This window comes from Staurois parvus, unplaced genomic scaffold (assembly GCF_062004578.1).
Source record: "Staurois parvus isolate SC_StPar_1 unplaced genomic scaffold, SC_StPar_1.0 ptg000757l, whole genome shotgun sequence".
Taxonomy (NCBI): domain Eukaryota; kingdom Metazoa; phylum Chordata; class Amphibia; order Anura; family Ranidae; genus Staurois; species Staurois parvus.
Window position 1 is genome coordinate 696413 of NW_028318553.1, and position 25711 is coordinate 722123.

The 25711-nt window shown below is 43.2% G+C and overlaps 1 protein-coding gene across 1 annotated transcript in view; it reads right to left on the minus strand.

Moving 5' to 3' along the window:
- CPNE9 (copine family member 9) overlaps nucleotides 1-25711 on the minus strand; it is a 513553-nt gene that overhangs the window by 261856 nt on the left and 225986 nt on the right. The window contains exon 8 of the mRNA XM_089654338.1: nucleotides 22649-22725. Within this exon, the coding sequence (XP_089510464.1) occupies nucleotides 22649-22725 (77 nt within the window). The remainder of the gene's footprint in view (nucleotides 1-22648; nucleotides 22726-25711) is intronic.

Here is a 25711-nt window from a genome sequence, read left to right on the forward strand (position 1 = left end):
AGAAAAGCGTGGAAAAACACCACTAAATGCCAATCCAAACACGCTAAAAAAGCTGAAAAAACTCACAAATAGTGGATGGTATACAAATAGTGGATGGATTCCCAATCCCAGGCTCTCCTCAAGATGAAGATATTGCTCCAAGCAGGTCAAATAAAGCAAATAAATTAAAATGCTCTAAGTATAGTATCGATTGAAAAAAAAATGTTTTTATTTGTAAAAAAAAAAAAACGCTAAAAAATACATACGCGGAAAAGTGTGGAAAAACGCCGCTAAACGCTAATCCAAAAATGCTAAAAAAGCTGAAAAAACTCACTTTTTTAATGTGACTTTACAAAGCTAACATTACCAGCGTTATCAAAACACACCGTGTGCATGGAGCCTTTTAGCTGCAAAAAACACTCTAACAATGAAAAACGAGGCAAAACGAGGTAAAACGTGGTAAAATGCAGCAAAGCAGCATTTTTGTTTTTTTCTTACCAAAAAAAAGTTTTTATTTGTAAAAAAAGAACGCTAAAAAGTGCATACACAGAAAAGCGTGGAAAAACACCACTAAATGCCAATCCAAACACGCTAAAAAAGCTGAAAAAACTCACAAATAGTGGATGGTATACAAATAGTGGATGGATTCCCAATCCCAGGCTCTCCTCAAGATGAAGATATTGCTCCAAGCAGGTCAAATAAAGCAAATAAATTAAAATGCTCTAAGTATAGTATCGATTGAAAAAAAAATGTTTTTATTTGTAAAAAAAAAAAAACGCTAAAAAATACATACGCGGAAAAGTGTGGAAAAACCCCGCTAAACGCTAATCCAAAAATGCTAAAAAAGCTGAAAAAACTCACTTTTTTAATGTGACTTTACAAAGCTAACATTACCAGCGTTATCAAAACACCCCGTGTGCATGGAGACTTTTAGCTGCAAAAAACACTCTAACAATGAAAAACGCGGCAAAACGAGGTAAAACGTGGTAAAATGCAGCAAAGCAGCATTTTTGTTTTTTCTTACCAAAAAAAAAGTTTTTATTTGTAAAAAAAGAACGCTAAAAAATGCATACGTAGAAAACCATGGAAAAATGCTGCTAAACGCTAATCCAAAAACGCTAAAAAAGCTGAAAAAAACTCACTTTTTTTTAACGTGACTTTACAAAGCTAACATTATCAGCGTGATCAAAACACCCCGTGTGCATGGAGCCTTTTAGCTATAAAAACACTCTAACAATGAAAAACATGGCAAAATTATGTAAAACGTGGTAAAATGCATTTGCATAAAAAAAAAACACTAAAAAATGCAAACGCAGAAAAGCGTGGAAAAACGCCACTAAATGCTAATCGAAAAATGCTAAAAAAGCTGGAAAAACTCACTTTAACGTGACTTTACACAGCTAACATTACCAGCGTCATCAAAACACCCCGTGTGCATGGAGCCTTTTAGCTGTAAAAATGCTCTAACCCTGAAAAACGCGGTAAAACATGGTACTTTTGGCATTTTTGGGGTTGTTTTGCATGGAGCCTTTATATTGTGAAAAAAAATCAACAAGCACATTGACCTCATGTTGTACAGTTCCTTCAATCACAGACACGCTAGCCACAGACAAGCACTGTTTATTCGGGGGCGGGGAGTATATTTTATAATTGGATTTAACTGATGAAATGAATTGTATTACAGTAGGATGGTGTGCTCTTGCTGCTTATTTTGATGCTGTGCTGAGAAAGCTGGCACATCTCACAACTCACCGACTCCATGCCAATGCTCTGCAGACGGCTAATAAGCATCATTACACGGCTAATGGCAACCCCGAGCTCCCTCTCACATTTTAGTTCAGCTAATTTCAGCCCTCAAACACCATCAAATGAACCGGTGTGCCCACGCAGAGCAAAGCAACAGGTCACCTGTAATGGTGGTCCTACTGGAAGCACCTACCTCCCCTTCATTCCTCTATGGTTCTGTTCATTCTCCTCCAGGAAAGAAATATTATTATTATTATACAGGATTTATATAGCGCCAACAGTTTGCTCAGCGCTTTACAATATAACAGGAGGCAATACAGCAACAATACAAGAGGGAAAGGAGGGCCCTGGTCCTTGGAGCTTACAATCTAGGAGGGAGGGGCTAGTGGTATAAAAGGCAGTAACTGTGGGGGATGGACTGGTTGGAAGAGTAGAAGATTCCATTATTAGCTGAGGGCAGGACAGGCTTCCCTGAAGAGATAGGTTTTCAGAGATCACCTAAAAGTGAGCAGAGTAGGTGATAGTCTGATAAATTGGGGTAGAGAGTTCCAGAGGATGGGGGAAGCTCTGGAGAAGTCCTGGAGACGAGCATGGGAGGAGGAGACAAGGGAGCTAGAGAGTAGGAGGTCTTGCGAGGAGTGGAGAGGACAGTTTGGGTGATATTTAGAGATAAGACCGATTATGTAATTTGGGGTAGAGTTATAAATGGCTTTATATGTTATTGTTAATATTTTGAATTTTATCCGTTGGGCAATGGGAAGCCAGTGGAGGGATTGGCAGAGAAGGGTGGAGGACACTGAGTGAAGGCCAGTGGAGGGATTGGCAGAGAGGGATGGAGGACACTGAGTGGAGGCCAGTGGAGGGATTGGCAGAGAGGGGTGGAGGACACTGAGTGGAGGCCAGTGGAGGGATTGGCAGAGAGGGGTGGAGGACACTGAGTGGAGGCCAGTGGAGGGATTGGCAGAGAGGGGTGGCTGATACAGAACGGTTAGTAAGGTGGATATCTCTGGCAGCAGCATTCATGATAGACTGAAGCGGGGATAGCCTGCGATGAGGTTGGCCAATGAGGAGGGAGTTACAATAGTCAAGCAACATATAACAGGGGAGTGAATAAGTTGCTTAGTGGTTTCCGAGGTTAGGAACGGGCGTATCTTGGAGATGTTGCGGAGGTGAAGTCTACACGATTTGGACAGCGATTGGATTTGGGGCTGAAAGGACAGATAGGAGTCCAGGATTACACCTAGTACCCTGGCATGAGGAGAGGGACTGATGATTGTGTTATTGATCTTAATGGAGAAGTCGGGGGGAGGGGGCACGGGCTGGAGGGAATACTAAGAGCTCAGTTTTGGAAAGATTGAGTTTGAGGAAGTGGAGTGACATCTATGCCGATATGTCGCTTAGTAGGTTAGTAATACGAGAGGAGACTGAAGGGGTGAGGTGAGGGGTAGAAAGATAGATTTGTGTGTCATCAGCATAGAGATGGTACTTAAAGCCATCAGAGTTTATCAAGTGACCAAGGGAGGAAGTGTAGATGGAGAAGAGTAGGGGTCCAAGGACAGAACCTTGAGGGACCCCTACAGAAAGAGGGAGTGAAGAGGAGGTGGCAGCTTTATAGGTAACGCTGAAGGAGCGCTGCGATAGGTAAGAGGAGAACCAGGAGAGAGCAGAGTCTCTGAGGCAAAGAGAGTGGAGTTTTTTTGAGGAGGAGGGGATGGTCAACCATATCAAAAGCCGCAGAGAGGTCAAGTAGTAGGAGTACGGAGTAGTGGCCATTGGTTTTGGCAGTTAGTAGATCATTAGTGAGTTTTAGTAGGGCAGTTTCAGTGGAGTATAGCAAGCGAAAGCCAGACTGTAAAGGGTCAAGAAGATTGTTTTTGGTGAGGTGGGAGCTCAGGCGAATGTAGACTAAGCGTTCTAGGAGTTTAGGGGTAAATGGCAGCAGGGAGATGGGTCTTAAGTTGTTCAGGTTGGTGGGGTCCAGGGAGGGCTTTTTAAGTATGGGAGTGATGTGCGCATGCTTTAGAGGGGAGGGGAAGGCAACAGTAGAGAGGGAAAGATTGAAGATGTGAGTGAAGGAGCATAGGATAGAAGAAGAGGGTGACCGTAGTAGTGGTGAGGGGACAGGATCCAGGGGGCAGGTGGTGAGACGGGCTTCTGAGAAAACCTTAGTGACCTCTTTGGTAGTAGGAAGGTCAAAAGAGGAAAGTGTTGAGGGAGGTTTAGTATAAGGTATGCTAAGTGGGATGGATGTCTGTGCAGTGGCGATGTCCCTGCGAATTGCGTCAATCTTGTTTTTGAAATGATTTGCAATCTCGTGAGCAGTGAGTGAGGTACTGGGTGGAGGTGGAGAAAGTAGAGAGTTAAAAAATAGAAAAGAGACGACGAGGACTGGATGACAAGGTATTAATAACAGTGACAAAGTAGGCTTGTTTGGCAGCATGAAGGGGGGAATTGTACGTTAAGAAAGCAGATTTACATCGGGTGAATGCTTGTTGAGATTTGGTTTTACGCTACAATCGCTCCAGCGCACGACTATGTCATTTAAGATTTCTGGTGTTGTCAGTCTGCCAAGGTTGTAATGGTCGGGGCCTGATGCTTCGTGTTGTTAGAGGAGCAAGTGAGTCTAATGTGGATGAAAGCAACTGCATTGTCCGGTGATCTGCTGTGTCATTGGTAAAAGGCCACTGTGATTAGCCATTTACCACATCACGTGATCAGCTGTGTCCATAGGACACAGCGATCATGGAGATCGCTGGGTGCGCGCCCCCAGGGGCACACGGGAGGACGTCATATGACATCCTCCCAGAACTGGCCGGCCGCAGTGTAGCCGTCATTCGGCTATCTGTGGTCAGCAAGTGGTTAAAAACTAATTAAAGTGCTACTAAACCCAGGACCCTGAATTCACTATATCTGGTCTCCCACAGTACACAGAACATGGAAATGCAATTATTTTAGTAAATATAAACTGCTAAATACCTTTTCCCATCAGCAGTATATAGCAGTCTTGTGACATCTGTCAGTGTCCAGCTGAGCACTGGATAGAGCTTGTAGGAAGAGTTTTCATTCTCCTTTGTCTGTCCTATGACACTGCATAACCCCTGACCCTCTGTCTGGACAGTCCTGATTGGTCCTGTTCTGATCACATGCACTCTCCCAAGAAATAAAAACTCTCTAGCCATACACACTAAACTGAGCATGTGCAGAATGCCTCCTAGAGCTCTGTACTATCAGCAGATGGATCGGGGACAGTAGAAGAAGGGGAGGATCAGAGAAGACATGCCTTTTTACACAGTGAAGAGGATTAACCCCTTAGGTTCCACAGTGAGTATAACAAGCATGCTTTACCGCAGTGGTGTCAAACTGGCGGCCCTCCAGCTGTTGTGAAGCTTCAAGTCCCATCATTCCTCTGCCTTTGGGAGTCATGCTTGTAAATGTCAGTCTTGCAATGCCTCATGGGACTTGTAGTTTGGCAACAGCTGGAGGGCTGTCAGTTTGACACCCATACTGCATATACACACTGATTTTACTGTTGTGGGTTTTTTTTTAACTCCTTCATTTCCAGATGCTGTCCAGAGCCTTTTGTCATCATGAAAAATGCATGAAAAGCTTTTTCCCGGTACTCAATGGGACCTGGTGCACCGTACTTTGAGGTTTCACATGAAAGAAAATCTGTTAGACACTGCTGCAATAATTTCTGCACAGAAATGAGCTGGAACACATCCAACACCACAAAAAAAAAAAAAAAGACAGCTAATCTCAACAAATACTGCTCTCTCTGCTTCTGCTCCCTCTATTTCTCTCAAAATGTCTGAAAATTTTTTACCATTTTTCAGTGCATTCTGGGCATTTTGGAAGGTCTCCTGCGGTTATCTTTAAAAAACGCTTCTAAGTGCAAACGCTCATAAACGCGGTATGCAAACGCGGCTAAACAGATGTTTTTAACCTACGTTTTCCAGCAGTCAGTTTCCATCGTTCAGAAGTGTCCCGTGTACATGGAGCCTGGGGACTTTGACGCAGGCCAGGAAGTTAAAAAAATGAAATGCACAAATAACTGACTTTATATGCACACTATGACCTAAAAAAAAAAGTAACCCAAGTTGTGTTTGTATGTCTTACAAAACACTAAAAATCAGCAAATGGAAATGTAGCAGAAAAAAAAACACCCTCCTTTCAAAATCTCATTTATTAACATATGAAAAAGAAATGACTCCTTATTTATTTTTATTTTTTTTTTTTGCTGAATCATCACTTGTGCGGCTATGGAACGGGCGCAGATATCCCCTAATTAGATTAATTTCAATTTAAATAGTGAAACTTGGAGCAAATCTCATTCACCTCCAGCTTGAGAGAATCACTTAGCGGCTTAAATTAACATTGCCGATGATACAAGCGTGAAACACTTAAAAGTCTACCTTTTAATTATTCATTAATTGCAATCAGCTCGCCAGCTAAGGGGGATCGGGCTTGTCACAGGTTTCCAGACAGGCTGCGCGCCGCGGCAGAGACATGCTAGATGCTGTCTGCGAAGAATGCCTGCGCTCCTTGAGGATGCAGGGACAGAGCCAAGACGTCTCAGCTTAAAACGCAAATCCAGACAAGAAGTGAAATCAATCGGTGAACTGCCAAACTGCCAACACTACCCAGGGAACACTCTGCTTAAAGCTGAATTCCAGGCAAACTGCTAAATCCCATTTTACCTTGCAAACCCATATGGAAGAAAAATATATTTGAAATATTTTTAAAAATATTTCTCCCCAAATATATTGACATATATTTGAAATACTACAATTTGGGCCATATTCATTATATTTCAAAATATATTTAAATAAATATAAATAAATAAATATATATACCCACAAACATGAAGCGGGTTGAGATACCCACATGGAAGAAAGATATATTTTAAATATATGTAAAAAATATTCTTCCTAAATATATTGACATATTTGAAATACCAGAATTTTAGCCATATTCTCTCTCTCTCTCTCTCTCTCTCTCTCTCTCTCTCTCTCTCTCTCTCTATATATATATATACATACACTCTATGTTGTTGAAATGCATTTTCATTACAAAATATATGAAAAATATTTTTTAAAAATACAAATCTACATTTTTGGAATGCACTTACAAATATATGTAAAAATATATGTTAAAATGACTATATATATATATATATATATATATATATATATATATATACACACACACACACACACACACACACACATACATATATATATATACACACACACATATATATATATATATATACACACACACACACACACATATATATATATATATATATATATATATATATATATATATATATATATTGCATGTTGAAAAGTTGAAATGCATTTTTTATATATTACAAAATATCTGAAAAATATCTGAAAAATATTTTTACAAATATATATTTTTACAAATATATATTTTTTTAAAAACATTCTTCAGATTTTTATATTTATATATATTGCATCTTGAAAAGTTGAAATGCATTTTTTTATATATTACAAAATATCTGAATATTTATATATTACAAAATATCTGAAAAATATTTTTACAAATATATATTTCTTAAATATATTCTTCAGATTTTTTTTAACATATAAAAAAGTCATTTTAACATATATTTTTACATATATTTGTAAATGCATTCCAAAAAATTTAGATTTGTATTTTTAAAGACATACAGTATATTTGAAAATGTATTTTTAAAAATATTTTTAATATATTTTGTAACAAAAATGCATTTCAACATACAGTATATATATATATATATTTATATTGAAATATATTTTGAAATATAATCAATAAAAAAATCAAATAATAAATAAATATATATATATACTGTATGTTGAAATGTGTTTTTATTACAAAATATATGAAAAGTATTTTTAAAAATACATTTTCAAATATACTGTATGCCTTTAAAAATACAAACCTACATTTCTGGAATGTATTTACAAATATATGTAAAAATATATGTTAAAATTACTTTTTTATATGTTAGCAGAAATCTGAAGAATATATTTAAAAAATATATATGTTTAAAAATATTTTTCATATATTTTGTAATATATAAAGAACATATATATATATATTTATTGAAATATATTTTGAAATATATTGAATATGGCCAAAATTGTAGTATTTCAAGTATATGTCAATATATTTTGGAAGATTATTTCTAAAATATATTTCAGATATATTTTTCTTCCATGTGGGAAGGGTTTGCTTTTCTGTCCATCCAGTTCTAAGGTTTAAACAGCCCTGTTAGGTTGTCTAGCAAGCCTGGTAACCTGATTTTTTTCTGCTGCAGCTAAGCAAAGAAGTGTGGTCACCTTCCTGCCCCCAACTTATGATTGCAATGAAGAAAAAAAACATCCAAGAGGCACTGCGACTTTGATGTGATTTCATACAAAGTAGTAAGAAGTAGAAAATACAGGTTTTTTTTTACTTTTAGGATTCTTCCGTTTATATCACAAAAAATTAAAACCCAGTGATGATCAAATACCACCAAAAGAAAGCTTTATTTGTGCAAAAAACGGACACAAATATTGTTTGGGTACAGCAGTGCATGACCGCACAATTACCAGTTGAAATAGCACAGTGCCGAATAGCAAAAAATGGCCTTATCATTAAGGGGGGTAAATCTTCCGGAAGGCAAGTGGATAGTTCACACAGGGAAATCCTGGTCCATTTCAGTCCATCCAAGGTTTTTATTTTAACTGAAGCCCTAATTGGCAGGGGGGGGGGGCTTACCCCTGAAATGTGTCAACCAATAAATTAATTTGCACTCTTTTATCCTTTTGTCCGGCACCCTTCCATTAGTGCATTTTTTTCTGCTAACCTGTGATTGGACAGTGAAGGAACAGAAAAAGAATTATGAGGTCATCTCTTTTCCCAAACCTCCTGCTGGCATGTTCCTTGTCAGCATGTGGGCATGCAGGGCAGAGGATTGGCTCCTAGTGCTTCCCAACATTCTCCCTGTTAGAAGGCTGCTGGACAAAGCACTAAAATGTATTTATTTCAGGTACTTGTATAGCGCTATCCATTTAGGCAGCACTTTACTATACTAGGGCCAGTTTAGACAGGAGCCAATTCACCTAAAAGCATGTCTTTAGAGTGTGGGAGGAAACCGGAGTACCCGGAGGCAAACCCATGTAGGCACAGAGAGAACATGCAAACTCCAGGCAGGTGGTGCCGTGGCTGGGATTTGAACCAACAACCCTAGTGCTGCCAGGCAAAAGTGCTAACCATTTAGCCACTGTGCTGCCCAAACAGCCCCTTCCTTTCCTGAATGAACACGAGTGATTGGTACCAATCACTCACTGTGTTCACTCATAACTGAAGCCTAGTAAACTGTTTCTTTTTTCGAGGTGGCCCTGTCAGGTTGTCTGTATGGGGCCCCGCAGTTTCTAACAGCAGCTCTGGGCACAATGGGCAGATCTTCGATAATGCAATAATAGCAATAAGCAACCAAACAATGGTTGCAACTTCATATACATCTATTCTTTTATCATGCTTTGGAGGCATTTTATTTTTAGTCTGTTTAAAATACTTCTCAATTCTCCCAAAGCTCAGTTATTTCTATGTTTCCAACATTATAATAGCGATCAAGTCAGAAACGCGGGGAGATATAATTGCTTTACATTACGTAGCACAATGCAGTGCCTCCAACAGTAGTTCCATGTGGTAATTGTGTGTGGTGGCCATAGTAACCGAGGGAACAAAAGATTATGTTATACTAAAGTCCTAAAGGTCCATTCAGCCGCAATGACAAGCTGCTGTACTTTTCCGTAGAATAGCTACTAGTCTATCTATAGAATGAAACAGTCTGAGAGATCATCATTTTTCATTTTTGGATATCACTTGTACAAAAAAAGTTAGCAATGCATTCACTACTACTAAATTAAGGGTAGAAGAGGCAGCTGCCTTAAGCCCCAGACCCCAGGGGGCTCCATGGAGATGTTTAAAAAAAAAGTTCTAGATTACTTTATTAGAAGGAGGTCGGCAAACATAGTCTTCATATTTTTTTCAGTAAAAGCCTCCTTTAAAGCAGAACTCTGGGCAAAAACTTCTTTACGTTGTCCTTGTCTTTGTTGCTGATTTCCTACCTTCAAGGAATATGTCATCCATCGTCTGGTTCACTCAGTAGTTGCTCTGAAATAGCCTATTCATTTTCAAATCAAACCATTAATTCTCTTTGGTTTCCTATGTGTAAGACCGGTGGCTGCAATGCCTCCTATTCCCCCAGCCACTGGTCTTGGCACATCCCTTCTGTAGTTCTTTCTCCAGGAAGCAGTGATGTCCTACTTGCAGTGATGGGCGGATCAGGAACTGGAAACCGGAAATTACTTTGACGCGTTTCACCCCTCCTCCAGGGCGTTATCAAAAACCTTTTTTTATAACCGTTTTTGATAATACCCTGGAGGAGGGGGTGAAACGTGTCAATGTAATTTCCGGTTCTGGTCCGACCTTTGTGACGTCATGTCTGGTGAGTGGAGCACACGCTGTGTGTGGCGCTCTGGAGCCATTTGCTGTGCCCATTGATGTAGGGATTGCGGAACATTGCTTTTAAAAAGCTTTCAATTTTTTAACACATGTGAGTGCAATATACAGTCAGGTCCATAAATATTGGGACATCGACACAATTCTAACATTTTTGGCTCTATACACCACCACAATGGATTTGAAATGAAACGAACAAGATGTGCTTTAACTGCAGACTGTCAGCTTTAATTTGAGGGTATTTACATTCAAATCAGGTGAATGGTGTAGGAATTACAACAGTTTGCATATTTGCCTCCCACTTGTTAAGGGACCAAAAGTAATGGGACAGAATAATAATCATAAATCAAACTTTCACTTTTTAATACTTGGTTGCAAATGCTTTGCAGTCAATTACAGCGTGAAGTCTGGAACGTATAGACATCACCAGACGCTAGGTTTCATCCCTGGTGATTCTCTTTTTGCTATCTCTCTGATGGGTTTGTTTTGTTTTTTCAGCCTAATGATGGCTTGCTTCACTGATAGTGACAGCTCTTTGGATCTCATCTTGAGAGTTGACAGCAACAGATTCCAAATGCAAATAGCACACTTGAAATGAACTGTGGACCTTTTATCTGCTCGTTGTAATTGGGATAATGAGGGAATAACACACACCTGGCCATGGAACAGCTGAGAAGCCAATTGTCCCATTACTTTTGGTCCCTTAACAAGTGGGAGGCACATATGCAAACTGTTGTAATTCCTACACCGTTCACCTGATTTGGATGTAAATTGTGTCGATGTCCCAATATTTATGGACCTGACTGTATATTTTATTATTGTTTAATAAAAGAGTATTACAGAGTTACACTATGTTTGCTCCTCTTGTTTTTTTACATCTTTCCTGCATGCATGAGGATCATGTACAAGTACTGAAGAAGTATATGGAATCTGGGGTTTATCTATCTGAGTCCTGGCTATACCAGAGGACACACTTCACCAGTTTAAGCCTTTTTGACTCTTATGGAATACGAACTAGGAGTCCCAACGAATCTGGTGAGTGTGAAGCAAGAGCAGACTGACAACTCATGGGGCCCCTGGGCAATAGGTGATCATGGGGACCCTGTGTCCTTGCCCAAACTCAAAAAAGCCTATGAAAAAGGTACCAGGGGCATCTCATGGGGCCCCCTACTGACCCCGGGCCCTCGGGCAGTGCCCGAGTTTCCAAATGGTCAGTCCGCCCCTGGTGTGAAGTGTATTAGGTGGTGATTGTGAAGCACTGTGTGGTGACACCATTTACAGAACACTTCCGATTTGGATATAACTGAATATTTTTTCACTGAAGCACTGTTTGTTTGGGACTTTTGATTTTTTCACATTTACAATGATTGTTTGCGCTGTATTATTGATTATTTAATCTCAGCAATAGATTGTATTTGATCAGAAAGTTATAGCACACCAAGCTGATGAAAGGCCGGGATATGCAGAATATAGGGCACACCTTGGAAATGGTTGAAAGTCTGAGAAGAAATAAAAGATTTTCACGTTGCAGCACTATTACTTAGTGATTTACCAGAAAGCTATGAAACGCTTGTCACAGCACTTCATGCACGTCCAGATGATGAGCTGACATTGGAGTATGTTAAGGGTAAGCTTGTGAATAAATATAAGCGTAAACCAGAGAGCATTAATAGAGATGGTGCTTCTATCGCTGAGTCTGCTTTAAAGAATAGGAATAAAAACAGTAACATGCAACAAGAAACACATGAATGTTTTGTGTGCAAGAAACAAGGCAATTTAAAATCAAAATCGGGAAAGCTTGAATGCAAAAACAAACGAAACAACCACAAAAGGCCAAAAGTGTGTTGATTCAGCAGATACGAGTCAAATGACAGAAATTTCTTTATTCACCTTGACCAGAGTAAAACGAAAAAATCACCGCAGCTAATGGTCAAATAATAGAATCAGAAGGAATAGGAGATGGTTTTCTTTATTTTATTTCCCAGGGTGTGTCAGCAGGAAGATACCTGTGAAAAATGTCCTGTATGCCCTGTGTGATCTTGAAACTAATCTTTTGTCAGTAAAGAAGCTTATAATACAAGGCAGTGTAGTGACCTTCCAAAGTGACAGTTGGAACACCACAAAAGGAGATATCTTACTTGCAAAGGCTAAAATTACAAATGAACTGTATCAGCTGAACTGCAGTGAAGTGGTTAATACTGCCAAGGAGAAAAAACATACAAACTGCATTAACCAAGACGCAAACAAGATAACCATCAGTAGAAGTATAATTGTTGATGAAAATTCTGTGTGCTCAAAATTTCATAAACTAACACCAATGGTTCAAACTGAGGGAAATTCCACATCAGTGTCACGTGAAGATAAGCAACAAAGTGACACAGAAATAGAAATGAACACAGAAAATCCCAAAACTGTTAAGGAGGAAACCAGGCCACAAGAGGCTTCAATCAGAAAATCCACCAGAAGCAATAAAGGCATCCCAGCCAAACGTCTGTCCTATGTTGCTCACGTAGCATTTAAACCAGAGACAGATTCATAGGATGAGATGTAAAGACTTTCAACCCAAAAGAAACAGATCTTTAGAACTGAGATCTGAAACTGGACTAATATAAGGAGTAGTTGTTGAGTGGGGGTGTTGGAATACATTATTCATGTATTCTATGCAACAACTATATCAGTATTCAGTGGAGTCAGAGAGAGACTATATATATACAGTCAGCACCAAAGTTCACAATAGAAGTTCTAACACAGGGATATAAAGGGATATAATAGTACTTGCAGACTAGCAGAAATCAGAGTAAATTTTACTTTTTTCACTTTTTAGGTCCCACATACTGTATAAAGAAGCTTTTCCATGTTTAACCTGTGCAGAATGCACTAACGTGATCAATAGAGATGAGCGAATCGAACATGACGAAGTGGAATTCGTTCCGAAGATTTGGAAAAATTCTATTCGCGACGAATCCGAAGATTAGCAAACTTCGGATGCACGAATCGAATTTTCCCAAAAATGGCGGCGACATGTGTGGCCACGGAGAAAATGGACAGAGAAGATGGGGCGGGGATCTCTGGGAAGGCGCGCAGACAAGGCGCGCTGACCCATAATGCATTTATGACATGTGATCGCATTAGCCAATCAGCAGCCAGCCAGCACTATAAATCGCGGCCATCTTAGAATTCTCCATTAGCCTCCGGTCATTCAAGAGAGACAGACCTGTCTGTATTAAGGGACAGAGTTAGGGCCACAGAGACTTTAGGGACACAGAATCGTTACTCAGGGACACAGAATCGTTACTCAGGGACACAGAATTGTTACGCAGGGACACAGAATCATTACTCAGGGACACAGAATCGTTACTTAGGGCCACAGCTATCAAAGAATCGAAAATTTAAAGTGACATACACCCTTTTTTTTTTGGTGGCTGTCGTGCACAGTTGGTGCTGCAGTTTGCCGATTGTGCAAAATAAACTGACTTTCTGCTTCACAACCACTATTGTACGTTCAAAGAGTTAAATCCATTTACACGCCGGGTGGCGGTAATATTTTTTGGGTGATTAGTGCATTCCAGTGACACAAACGTACAGTTTCCAGCCAATGGCAAGCTGCAATTGACCGATTGTGCTAAATAAACTGACTTTCTGCTTCACAACCACTATTGTACGTTCAAAGAGTTAAATCCATTTACACGCCGGGTGGCGGTAATATTTTTTGGGTGATTAGTGCATTCCAGTGACATAAACGTACAGTTTCCAGCCAACGGCAAGCTGCAATTGACCGATTGTGCTAAATAAACTGACTTTCTGCTTCACAACCACTATTGTACGTTCAAAGAGTTAAATCCATTTACACGCCGGCTGGCGGTAATATTTTTTGGGTGATTAGTGCATTCCAGTGACAGAAACGTACAGTTTCCAGCCAACGGCAAGCTGCAATTGACCGATTGTGTACAATAAACTGACTTTCTGCTTCACAACCACTATTGTACGTTCAAAGAGTTAAATCCATTTACACGCCGGCTGGCGGTAATATTTTTTGGGTGATTAGTGCATTCCAGTGACATAAACGTACAGTTTACAGCCAACGGCAAGCTGCAATTGACCGATTGTGCTAAATAAACTGATTTTATGCTTCACAACCACTATTGTACGTTCAAAGAGTTAAATCCATATACACGCCGGGTGGCGGTAATATTTTTTGGGTGATTAGTGCATTCCAGTGACATAAACGTACAGTTTCCAGCCAACGGCAAGCTGCAATTGACCGATTGTGCTAAATAAACTGACTTTCTGCTTCACAACCACTATTTTACGTTCAAAGAGTTAGATCCATTTACACGCCGGGTGGCGGTAATATTTTTTGGGTGATTAGTGCATTCCAGTGACATAAACGTACAGTTTCCAGCCAACGGCAAGCTGCAATTGACCGATTGTGCTAAATAAACTGACTTTCTGCTTCACAACCACTATTGTACGTTCAAAGAGTTAAATCCATATACACGCCGGGTGGCGGTAATATTTTTTGGGTGATTAGTGCATTCCAGTGACATAAACGTACAGTTTCCAGCCAACGGCAAGCTGCAATTGACCGATTGTGCTAAATAAACTGACTTTCTGCTTCACAACCACTATTGTACGTTCAAAGAGTTAGATCCATTTACACGCCGGGTGGCGGTAATATTTTTTGGGTGATTAGTGCATTCCAGTGACATAAACGTACAGTTTCCAGCCAACGGCAAGCTGCAATTGACCGATTGTGCTAAATAAACTGACTTTCTGCTTCACAACCACTATTTTACGTTCAAAGAGTTAGATCCATTTACACGCCGGGTGGCGGTAATATTTTTTGGGTGATTAGTGCATTCCAGTGACATAAACGTACAGTTTACAGCCAACGGCAAGCTGCAATTGACCGATTGTGCTAAATAAACTGACTTTCTGCTTCACAACCACTATTGTACGTTCAAAGAGTTAAATCCGTTTTTATTTTTGGGGTGCTTATTGAATTAAAGAGTATGTCAGACAACACGCAGAGGAGTGGCAGAGGAGGCAATGTTTCAGGAGCGAGCAGACGTGGCAGCAGAGGAAGGGGTCAAGGCAGCACTAGTCGCAGCCAGAGGCCAGTGCTCCCGGTGTCATCCAGCGGTCGTGTCTCCACCGACAACCCTGCCATCATCGATTGGTTGACTCGGTCGTCTTCCTCTTCCCAGGTCACCTCTGACACCTACAGCCAACGGTCGGTGGGTACGTCAGACACAACCGTTAGTTGGCATGGCCCGGGAGCAAGCCCACTGAAATCACGTGTCCTCGACCTGCCCCTGTCCTTTGGTGTTCCCTCACCAAGCGAAGTATCGCATGCTGTGGGCTCAGCCCCACTGTACAGTGAGGAAGAGCTAACAGAGGGCGGTCAGGAACGGGGGGAGACATCCGCCTCTTCAACAGCCAGGCGAAGAAGTACTGGCGAGGAGAGTGGCTCGGTAGCCGGTCTAGAGACAGGTCTGTCTCCTGACCCACACGCAGCCGAGGGGGCTAGTAGTGACGCGGAGACCCTAATTGATGATGATGAGGCTGATCGCACTTGGCAGCCTCGTCGTCATCAGGCTATTGCTTCCGCATCATCAGGAGAAGAGGGTGACAGCTTGCCAGCGAGCAAAACAGTCGGTGGGTTGCCCAGGAGGCAGCAGGGTCGCAGCAGTGTCAGTGGAGCCAAACGGCCACGGAGTAGAGCACCAGCTCCACTGCAGCCTACCACCACGGCCAGTAGTGGTGCCGGTGTGCACGGAGGAAGTAGCAGTCAGCCAGTGAGGAGTAGCGGGGGCAAAGTTTCCTATTCGGCGGTGTGGCAATTTTTCGTCAAGCCGCCCGAGGAAGTAAACGTAGCCGTATGTCGACTATGTGGCCAGAAAGTCAAGCGTGGCCAGGGGGCCAATGTTGGGACTACAGCGTTGCGTCAGCATATGCAGCGTCGCCATTCGGTGGCCTGGGAAAACCGTGATAAAGATACGGCGGTTCTGCCTGCCCCAGCCCCCGCTCCATCACCCGCTTCGTTACTTGCTCCGTCACCCGACGTCAATCGCCCTCTATCAGCCAGTCAAGGCTCCAACACCTCTGCTGAGGGGAGTTGTCGCTCGTTGGCATCTTCCGCTCGTTCAGATGCTCCTTCTCCTGCTACTCCTCTTCACGGATTCCGTCAGCAGTCTTTCTTGGAATCCGTTTCCAAGAGACAACAGTTTGCGAGCACGCACCCGACGGTGCAGAAGCTGAACGTCCTCCTGTCCAAGTTGCTGGTGCTGCAGTCCCTCCCTTTCCAAGTGGTGGACTCAGCACCTTTCCGAGAAATGATGGCTTGTGCCGAGCCGCGGTGGAGAGTGCCAAGCCGGCATTTCTTCGCCAAAAAGGCAGTGCCAGCCCTGCATTCACATGTAGAAGAGATGGTGGGCCAGTCTTTGAGCATGTCGGTCTCTGCCAAAGTGCACGGCAGCGCCGACGTGTGGAGCTGTAACTACGGTCAGGGACAGTACATGTCATTTACGGCCCACTGGGTGAACGTGGTGCCGGCACAGTCGCACCAGCAACTTGGACAGGTCACGCCGCTTTTGCCTCCACATTTGCACGTCCTTGGTCCAGCAAAGATGTCTGCCTCTACCACCTCTTCTTCCGCCGTGTCCTCAGCCGCCACCCCCGTGCCAAGTCCCATTACCCGACCGGCATATCACATGTGCAGGGCGCAACGGTGTCACGCTGTGCTGCACCTGGTATGCCTTGGCGAACGTAGTCACACAGGGGAGGAACTTCTGAGTGTAATGAACAGAGAAATCGACAGATGGCTGTCTCCGCGCAAACTGAAAATCGGAACCATGTTGACCGACAACGGAAAGAACATGGTGTCTGCTCTGCGTCAAGGAAAGTTGTGCCATGCGCCATGCATGGCTCACGTGTTCAATCTGGTTGTCAAGCGGTTCCTAAAATCCACCATCCCACTGCAAGACATCCTTAAAATGTCACGTAAACTTTGCATGCATTTCAGCCATTCCTACACCGCAAAGCACACCCTCCTTGAGCTGCAGCGGCAGAATGGAATTCCACAGCATCGCCTGATCTGCGACGTTGCAACAAGGTGGAATTCAACCCTACATATGTTAGACCGCCTTTACGAACAGCGAAAGGCCATCACCGATTTCCTGATGTTACAAGCGGATAAAGGTACTCCCCTGTGTAACTTCGATGTGAGCCATTGGCAGCTCATGCGTGACACCTGCCGCTTGCTCAGGCCCTTTGAGGAGGCCACGCTATTCGTGAGTTGGCAGGACTATGGGATGAACGACGTCATTCGTCTGTTGCACGTCCTGGAACAAATGCTGTTAACAATGGCTGGTCAGGGTGCGGTAGACGTGGCGCACAGATCTCAACCCCACATGACCCCTGTGGGGGCAGGACAGGAAGAAGAGGAGGAGGTAGAAGAGGACATTGGTGCTCAGGAATTATTGAGTGAAATGGGTGGTTTTTCCACTCAGCGGACAGGAGTGGAGGAGCAGGAGCATCTGGTAGAGGAGGAGGAGGAAACAGAGGACCCAGACGCACCGTGGCAGTATGCTGTGGAGATGGAGGCAGGGAGTCCCTCGCATTCCTTGGCACAAATGGCCCATAGCATGCTCGGTTGCTTGCGTAGCGACAGCCGAATAATAACCATCAGACAGAGGGATGACTTTTGGCTGTCCACCTTGTTGGACCCTCACTACCGTTCAAAAATGGTGGCCTTTTTCACACCTGCTGAGAGGGAGGCCAAAATAAAGTACTAAAAAAACCACCTATGTAGTCAGTTGGTCTCTGCCTTTCTGCGCCAAAGTCCATCCTCAGACACTGTGGGCCCTGTGCGCTCGCGGGAATTGCTTTGTATATCTGTCGCCTTAGGGGCCGCTGTCTGGCGACATAATTTTTTGTCACTGTGTAGACATCTATTTATAGGCCGATGTTTGGCCACAAAAATATATTTAGTAATAACCTACCCGTTCAGGCCGCTCCCTGAACACCTCGGGAATTGCTTTGTATATCTGTCGCCTTAGAGGCCGCTGTCTGAACAGCTCATGAATTGCTTTCTATATGTGTCGCCTTTGAGGCCGCAGGCTGGACAGCTGATGAATTGATTTGTATATATGTACTTATTGTCCGCTGTCCGGACAGCTCATGAATTACTTTTTGTATATAGCCTTCCAAACCACTCTCAGAATAAGTCATGATATTCATGCTGTGTATAGCCTTATAGGCCAATGGTCAATCAAGTCATGATTGTTATAGTGTGTATAGCCTTATAGGCCGCTGTCTTTACAACTTTATAATTCCATGCAGTATATAGCCCTATCGGCCACTTTCTGGCATCCAGTTGCTGTAGCCCCCATCACCACACTGTGCCACGGGCCCCTGTACCGCCTTCTCATACTGCTGCCAGATCCATCCTCTGCCATGTGCGTCTTTGTCGTCTGCTCACGCTGCTGGGTTCCAGTTTTAAATCTAGGCCTGTGTATGGCTTCCGAATACTGCTGCCTCCACCGCCACCCTGCGCCATGTGCCTCTGTCGTCTGCTCACGCTGCTGATGGCTTCCGCTTTTTAACCTAGGCCTGTGTATGGCTTCCGAATACTGCTGCCTCCACCGCCACCCTGCGCCATGTGCCTCTGTCGTCTGCTCACGCTGCTGACGGCTTCCGCTTTTTAAACTAGTCCTGTGTATGTCTTCCGAATACTGCTGCCTCCACCGCCACCCTGCGCCATGTGCCACTTTCGGGTCTCCTCACACTGCTGCCAGGTCCATACTGATTCATGGCCCCCTGTACCGGCTCCTCATGAACGTGGTTCAGCGGGTTTGCATCACTTAACGGCAAATCGTTGACAAATGCTGGGACGTTCAGTGTTGTGCGCATTAAGCCAGACACCAAAGGGCAGCACAGACCTGTTATTACTCGCTCAAGCATGGCTGAACAAAACCAGTCTCTACCACAAATTGGACCCAGACCTGCCCAGGGTCTCGTAACTAGATTGCACGGAGGAGTAGAGTCTGTTATCGGAATTAAATAGACAAAACGCCACACCAAAAAGAGTGGCCATTTCCAACACTTATTCCAGAAAGAGGAACAACCCGTTCCATATACGGCCCGTAGACGTTTCACGTCTGCCACATTCAGTCGATTTAAGACGCAAGCTCCACTTCCTGTGGTCTCTGACCGTCGATATACCTTTAAGTGTCAGCTTTGAAGCTATATTCCCTCCGGAGCACTGACACTGGTGCCCTTCCGTCAACATGCCTTTAAGTTTCAGTTTTCAACCATATTCCCCACAGAAGCCAAACTCTTGGGTATCCCAGAAGCTGCTCAGCGGGTCAGGGCAATAAAGCTCCCGGTTCGCAGGTTGTTCCGTCTTATGGATGGAAGTACGACGGTATATGATCTTCTTCGCACCCATGGCATCACCTCATATTATCTCTGCATTGCATCTGCAATCACAACGCTGACTTCCCGGATCACCACTCAGCCATTGGACTCTTGATAGTCGTCTCCCCACACTGCTGCTGGGGGGACTTTTTAACCTAGGCCTGTGTATGGCCTTCAATTGAAGCTGCTTCAGCTCCGCCACTCTGCCATTGGACTCTTGATAGTCGTCTCCCCACACTGCTGCTGGGGGGACTTTTTAACATAGGCCTCTGTATGGCCTTCAATTTAAGCTGCTTACGCTTCGCCACTCTGCCATGGGCCCCTGTACCACCTCCTCTTGCTGCTGCCAGGTCCAGAATGTGTCATGGGTCCCTGTACGGCCTCCCATTGCTGCTGACTTCATCGCCAGACTCTGCCATGTGCCACTTTCAGGTCTCCTTACACTGTTGGTGGGTTCCATTTTGTGATAGGGTGCTGTATGGCCTTCCATTGCTGCTGCCTCCACCGCCACCCTGCGCCATGTGCCTCTGTCGTCTGCTCACGCTGCTGACGGCTTCCGCTTTTTAACCGAGGCCTGTGTTTGGCTTCCGAATACTGCTGCATCCACCGCCACCCTGCGCCATGTGTCTCTGTCGTCTGCTCACGCTGCTGACGGCTTCCGCTTTTTAACCTAGGCCTGTGTATGGCTTCAGAATAATGCTGCCTACACCGCCACCCTGCGCCATGTGCCTCTGTCGTCTGCTCACGCTGCTGCCAGGTCCATACTGATTCATGGCCCCCTGTACCGGCTCCTCATGAACGTGGTTCAGCGGGTTTGCATCACTTAACGGCAAATCGTTGACAAACGCTGGGACGTTCAGTGTTGTGCGCATTAAGCCAGACACCAAAGGGCAGCACAGACCTGTTATTACTCGCTCAAGCATGGCTGAACAAAACCAGTCTCTACCACAAATTGGACCCAGACCTGCCCAGGGTCTCGTAAGTAGATTGCACGGAGGAGTAGAGTTCGTTATTGGAATTAACTGTGAGGGACTTTTAAACCTAGGCCTGTGTATGGCCTTCAATTGAAGCTGCTTCTGCTCCGCCACTCTGCCATTGGACTCTTGATAGTCGTCTCCCCACGCTGCTGCTGGGGGGACTTTTTAACATAGGCCTCTGTATGGCCTTCAATTTTAGCTGCTTACGCTCCGCCACTCTGCCATGGGCCCCTGTACCGCCTCCTCATGCTGCTGCCAGGCCCGTAATCTGCCATGGGCCCTTGTACCGCCTCCTCATGCTGCTGCCAGGCCTGTAATCTGCCATGGGCCCCCCTACCGACTCCTCATGCTGCTGCCAGGCCCGTAATCTGTCATGGGCCCCTGTACCGCCTCCTCATGCTGCTGCCAGGTCCAGAGTGTGTCATGGGTCCCTGTACGGCCTCCCATTGCTGCTGTCTCCATTGCCACACTCTGCCATGTGCCACTTTCAGGTCTCCTCACACTGCTGGTGGGTTCCATTTTGTCATAGGGTGCTGTATGGCCTCCCATTGCTGCTGCCTCCACCGCCACACTGTGGCTCCACACTCTGGTTTTGGCCCCGTGACTGCCCAAATGAGTGAAGTGTGCGGTGATTCTAAGATCGACGGCACTCATCTGCATGTTATACTGACTGACAGTATTATTTCTCTTCCCCAGCAGACTCCAAGGGCATTTAAATTAAAGGTACAGTGTTCTGCACTAATATAAAGGCTCTCTGAAGCCTAGAAACACCCTTTTTATAAGTTAAATTCGCAGCGAATATATTCGGCTCGAAGCGAATTTATTCCGCGAATTCGGCGAATCAGCCGAACCGAATTTTTGAATAATTCGCTCATCTCTAGTGATCAAGGGTAACATTTTTTCTAGCTCTGACTATGCTGAGCATTATATAGTAAACACCATCCGATATGCCAGAAAATATTGACAGTATACTTTATAAGTTCCCTTGTGGTGTATTTTATATAGATGAGACAAGACGGAAGATCAGGGATCATGTGTCACAGCAAAGATACTTCATTGCAAAAAATAAAATAAATAAATAACTAATAATTAAAAAAAAAAAAACCCCAAATATATATATATATATATATATATATAAAATAAATATATAATATATATATATATATATATATATATATATATATCAGTAAAATAGAAGGAGTGTACAATTGTGATCAATCACAATGCATAGCAATCAGGCCCTCCCAAAGGCCATATATAGAAAAAAGAAAATTGGATTTCTGCACATAAAGAAACTTTTATTGTTGAAAAATTACCATACAAAGGAGAGATCCAAAAAAATGGACAAAGCCATACATGATAGTGTTCAATAGTGTTGAACACTATGATGTATGGCTCTGTCCATTTTTTTGGATCACTCTATTGTATGGTGATTTTTCAACAATAAAAGTTTTTTTATGTGCAGCAATCCAATTTTCTTTCTATATATATATATATATATATATATATATATATATATATATATATATATACAGTGTATTTTTTTTTATCAATTGATTATTTAGCTTTTTGCCTGAAGTTTCGCTTAACATTCGGATAAAGTTAATTGTAGCTAATACACACTCTGTAGCTGTACCAAGTCAGCTCTGATGCCAATAAACAGCCATTATCGCTCCACCAGGCTCAGGAAACATTGATTATGAACTCAAACTGCTGTGGTTTAAATGCCGGGCTGCTTTCTGCTATTCTTGTCCAACAAATCACACCGCCTTATTCAGCTGACACATTGAACATTGTATAAATTAATGCATACACTGCTTTCCCTACCCATTGACAATATTATGTTCCGCCAATCACACAGAAAGCAGAGATCCAGTGAAAGGTAGAAACACAAAAAACTATAAGGAAATTGTTCCTATCACCACTGCTCGTTCTATCCATCCCTATTAATGAACAACAAAACACTCAGAATTTTAATATTTCATATGTTAAATCCCATTCTCACTTACGTCAAAGGCTTTTCTAGCCGGCTCCTCGGTGACCCAATCACTTCTCCGAGGGTGCAAAATGCTTGACCCAAAAAATCCTAAGGATCAATGACAGAAATAATCAAAATCATGTTTATAGGATAATTCCACCCAAGTATCATTAAACACACAGCTAAAATGCATATACAGGATGTATTTCATTGGCCAACACATTTGTAGAGTGATGCATATACTGAGCTCCTATCCTTCATGAATTATTGTCTTTCACTGGAAGAGCTGCAACCACAGCAGTGACTGGCTGAACTTTGATCCATGTATGGGGACAGTAGTTGTACAGATGTTGATCATCTGATCAATCAGCACCGCTGGCTATTGCTGTCAGTGCTGATTAGTTTATTCTGATGGCAGGGAAATCTTCCCGCCGTCAGAACACCATAGCTCAATGGAATTGATTCCCCAAGCCACCTCAAATGTGTGGATGGGGGAATCATCCCAGTTTTATTTCATTCAACTTACTGGCTGAAGGAAAATAATGATTACGGCCTTCCTAAAGATTTATCTCCTGGCACAGATAAGGAACGTGTTCAGCTTTAGAGAACATAAGGGGCTAAGTGATAAGTAGGATACCACATGCTTGCTATGCTCTAAAAAAGACTTGTACTCACATAGGAATGGGATATATATATATATATATATAAATAAACTTTTATTATTTTAATTTTAATTTATTTTTTTTATTTGAATATGAATTGAATATTAATATCATGTAGTCTTCAATCCACCCAGTAGGAGGAAATCTAGTTTCCTTTTCACAGCATCATATCACTCTCTGCTGTGCTGAAAAAAAAGGCCCTTATTTGTACAGCTTGAGAATTCAGATCCATCAACTGGTCCCTACTCTATCCAAATATCAAATTAAGTTTCTTGTTGTTTTTTTTTTTTAATAAATTAGAAAAGTTATAACATAAATTATGAATTGTCACACAAACTAGAATAGAGAGGACATTTTCCAGTGGGGATACGTGTTCCATTGATAACTGGAGGGGATTTACTGCAAAATGGATTGAACCTTTTGCATGAAACAAGAACAATCTTTTGATGCAATCAAGTTCTGGATTATTCAATCCTTTTATCACAAAGGATCTTTATAATGAACAGTTATATTTTATTATGAATGGCCAGCATTAGGTCAAATGAGAGGAGCAAGGATAGGTTTTAGGGCTTGGACAAAAGAAGGGTAAATGTTAGGGTGAGTCTAAGAGGAAGGTTAGAGTTGGAGGTTGGGGTATGTAGGAAAACAATTTTTTTTTCAGCAAAGCCCCACCAATGGCTCAGTTATCTGCTCCCCCATAGTCAACTAATACTCCATCTTTCCCAATGCTCAGACCAGATGAGATGAAAGCAGGGGCGGACTGGCCATTTGGAAACTCGGGCACTGCCCGAGGGCCCGGGGTCAGTAGGGGGCTCCATGAGGGGGCCCCATGAGTTGTCAGTCCGCCCCTGGATGAAAGCTAACTAAATAAGATATCTAAGTATAACATATTGTTTTCCTATTCAGCAATACATAGCTATGTCTTAGGTGTCACTTAGAGATGCCATACCCTCTGCACACCTCTCCTGCACATACTGCCCACTTTCATGCCCTTTGTATTGCTCTCCTGTACATACTGCCTGCTGCCATTCCCTATGCATTCCTCTTCTGCTTGTATTGCCTGATGTAAAACCTTCAGCTTTTTCACCTCTGCTGCACCTGCTGCCCACTGTCATACCCTCCACACTCCTCCGCCGCACATACTGCCCACATACTGCCCACCTTCATGCCCTCTGTACTTCTTTCCTGCACATACTGCCTGCTGTCAAACTCTGTGCACGCCTTTCCTGAACATACTGGCTGCCACCATACTCTCTGCACTTCTTTCCTGCACATACTGCCTGCTGTCAAACTCTGTGCACGCCTTTCCTGAACATACTGGCTGCCACCATACTCTCTGCACTTCTTTCCTGCACATATTGTCTGCTGTCATGTTCTCTGCACTTCTTTCCTGCAGATACTGTCCCCGTCATACCTTCTTCACTCCTCTCATGCACATAGTGCTCACCATCATTTCCTCTGCAATCATCTCCTGAACATATTGCCCATTGTCCCACATTGTCATACACTCCTCTCCTATACATACTGCCCACTGTCATACCCTCTGCACTCCTTTCCTGTACATACGTACATACTGGCCACAGACATTTCCTCTGCACTCCTTTCCTGCATATACTGCCCACTGCCATGCCCTCTGCTCTTCTTTCCTGCACATACTGCCTGCTGTCAGGTCCTTTGCACTTCTTTCCTGCACATACTGCCCCTCTTCATACCCTTTTCACTCCTCTCATGCACATAGTGCTCACCCTCATTTCCTCTGCAATCTTCTCCTGAACATATTGCCCATTGTCCCACATTGTCATACACTCCTCTCCTATACATACTGCCAATTGTCATACCCTCTGCACTCCTTTCCTGTACATACATACATACTGGCCACAGATATTTCCTCTGCACTCCTTTCCTGCATATACTGCCCACTGTCATGCCCTCTGCTCTTAATTCCTGTACATACTGCCTGCTGTCATATTTTCTTCATTCCTCTCATGCCCCAACGCTCACCATCATATCATCTGCAATCTTCTCCTGAACATACTGCCACACATTATCATACCTTCCACACTCCTCTCCTGCACATACTGCCCCCTGTCATGCAGTTTGTATTTCTCTCCTGTACATACTGCCTGCTTCCATTCCCTATGCATTCCTCTTCTGCTCATACTGCCTGATGTAATACCTTCAGCTCTTACTCCTCTGCTGCTCATACTGCCCACTGTCATACCGTCCACAATCCTCTGCTGCACACACTGCCCGCCTTCATACCCTCAGCACTTCTTTCCTGTACATACTGCCCGGCGTCATACCCTCTTGTCAGGAATCTCATACGGCAGATACTCATTTCCGTGCAGCAGGTGCCCATTCTTATGTGCATGTGCTGAAGCATTCACACAGAAGCCTAACAAGACGAGCAAGAACTAGAATACGCACATGGA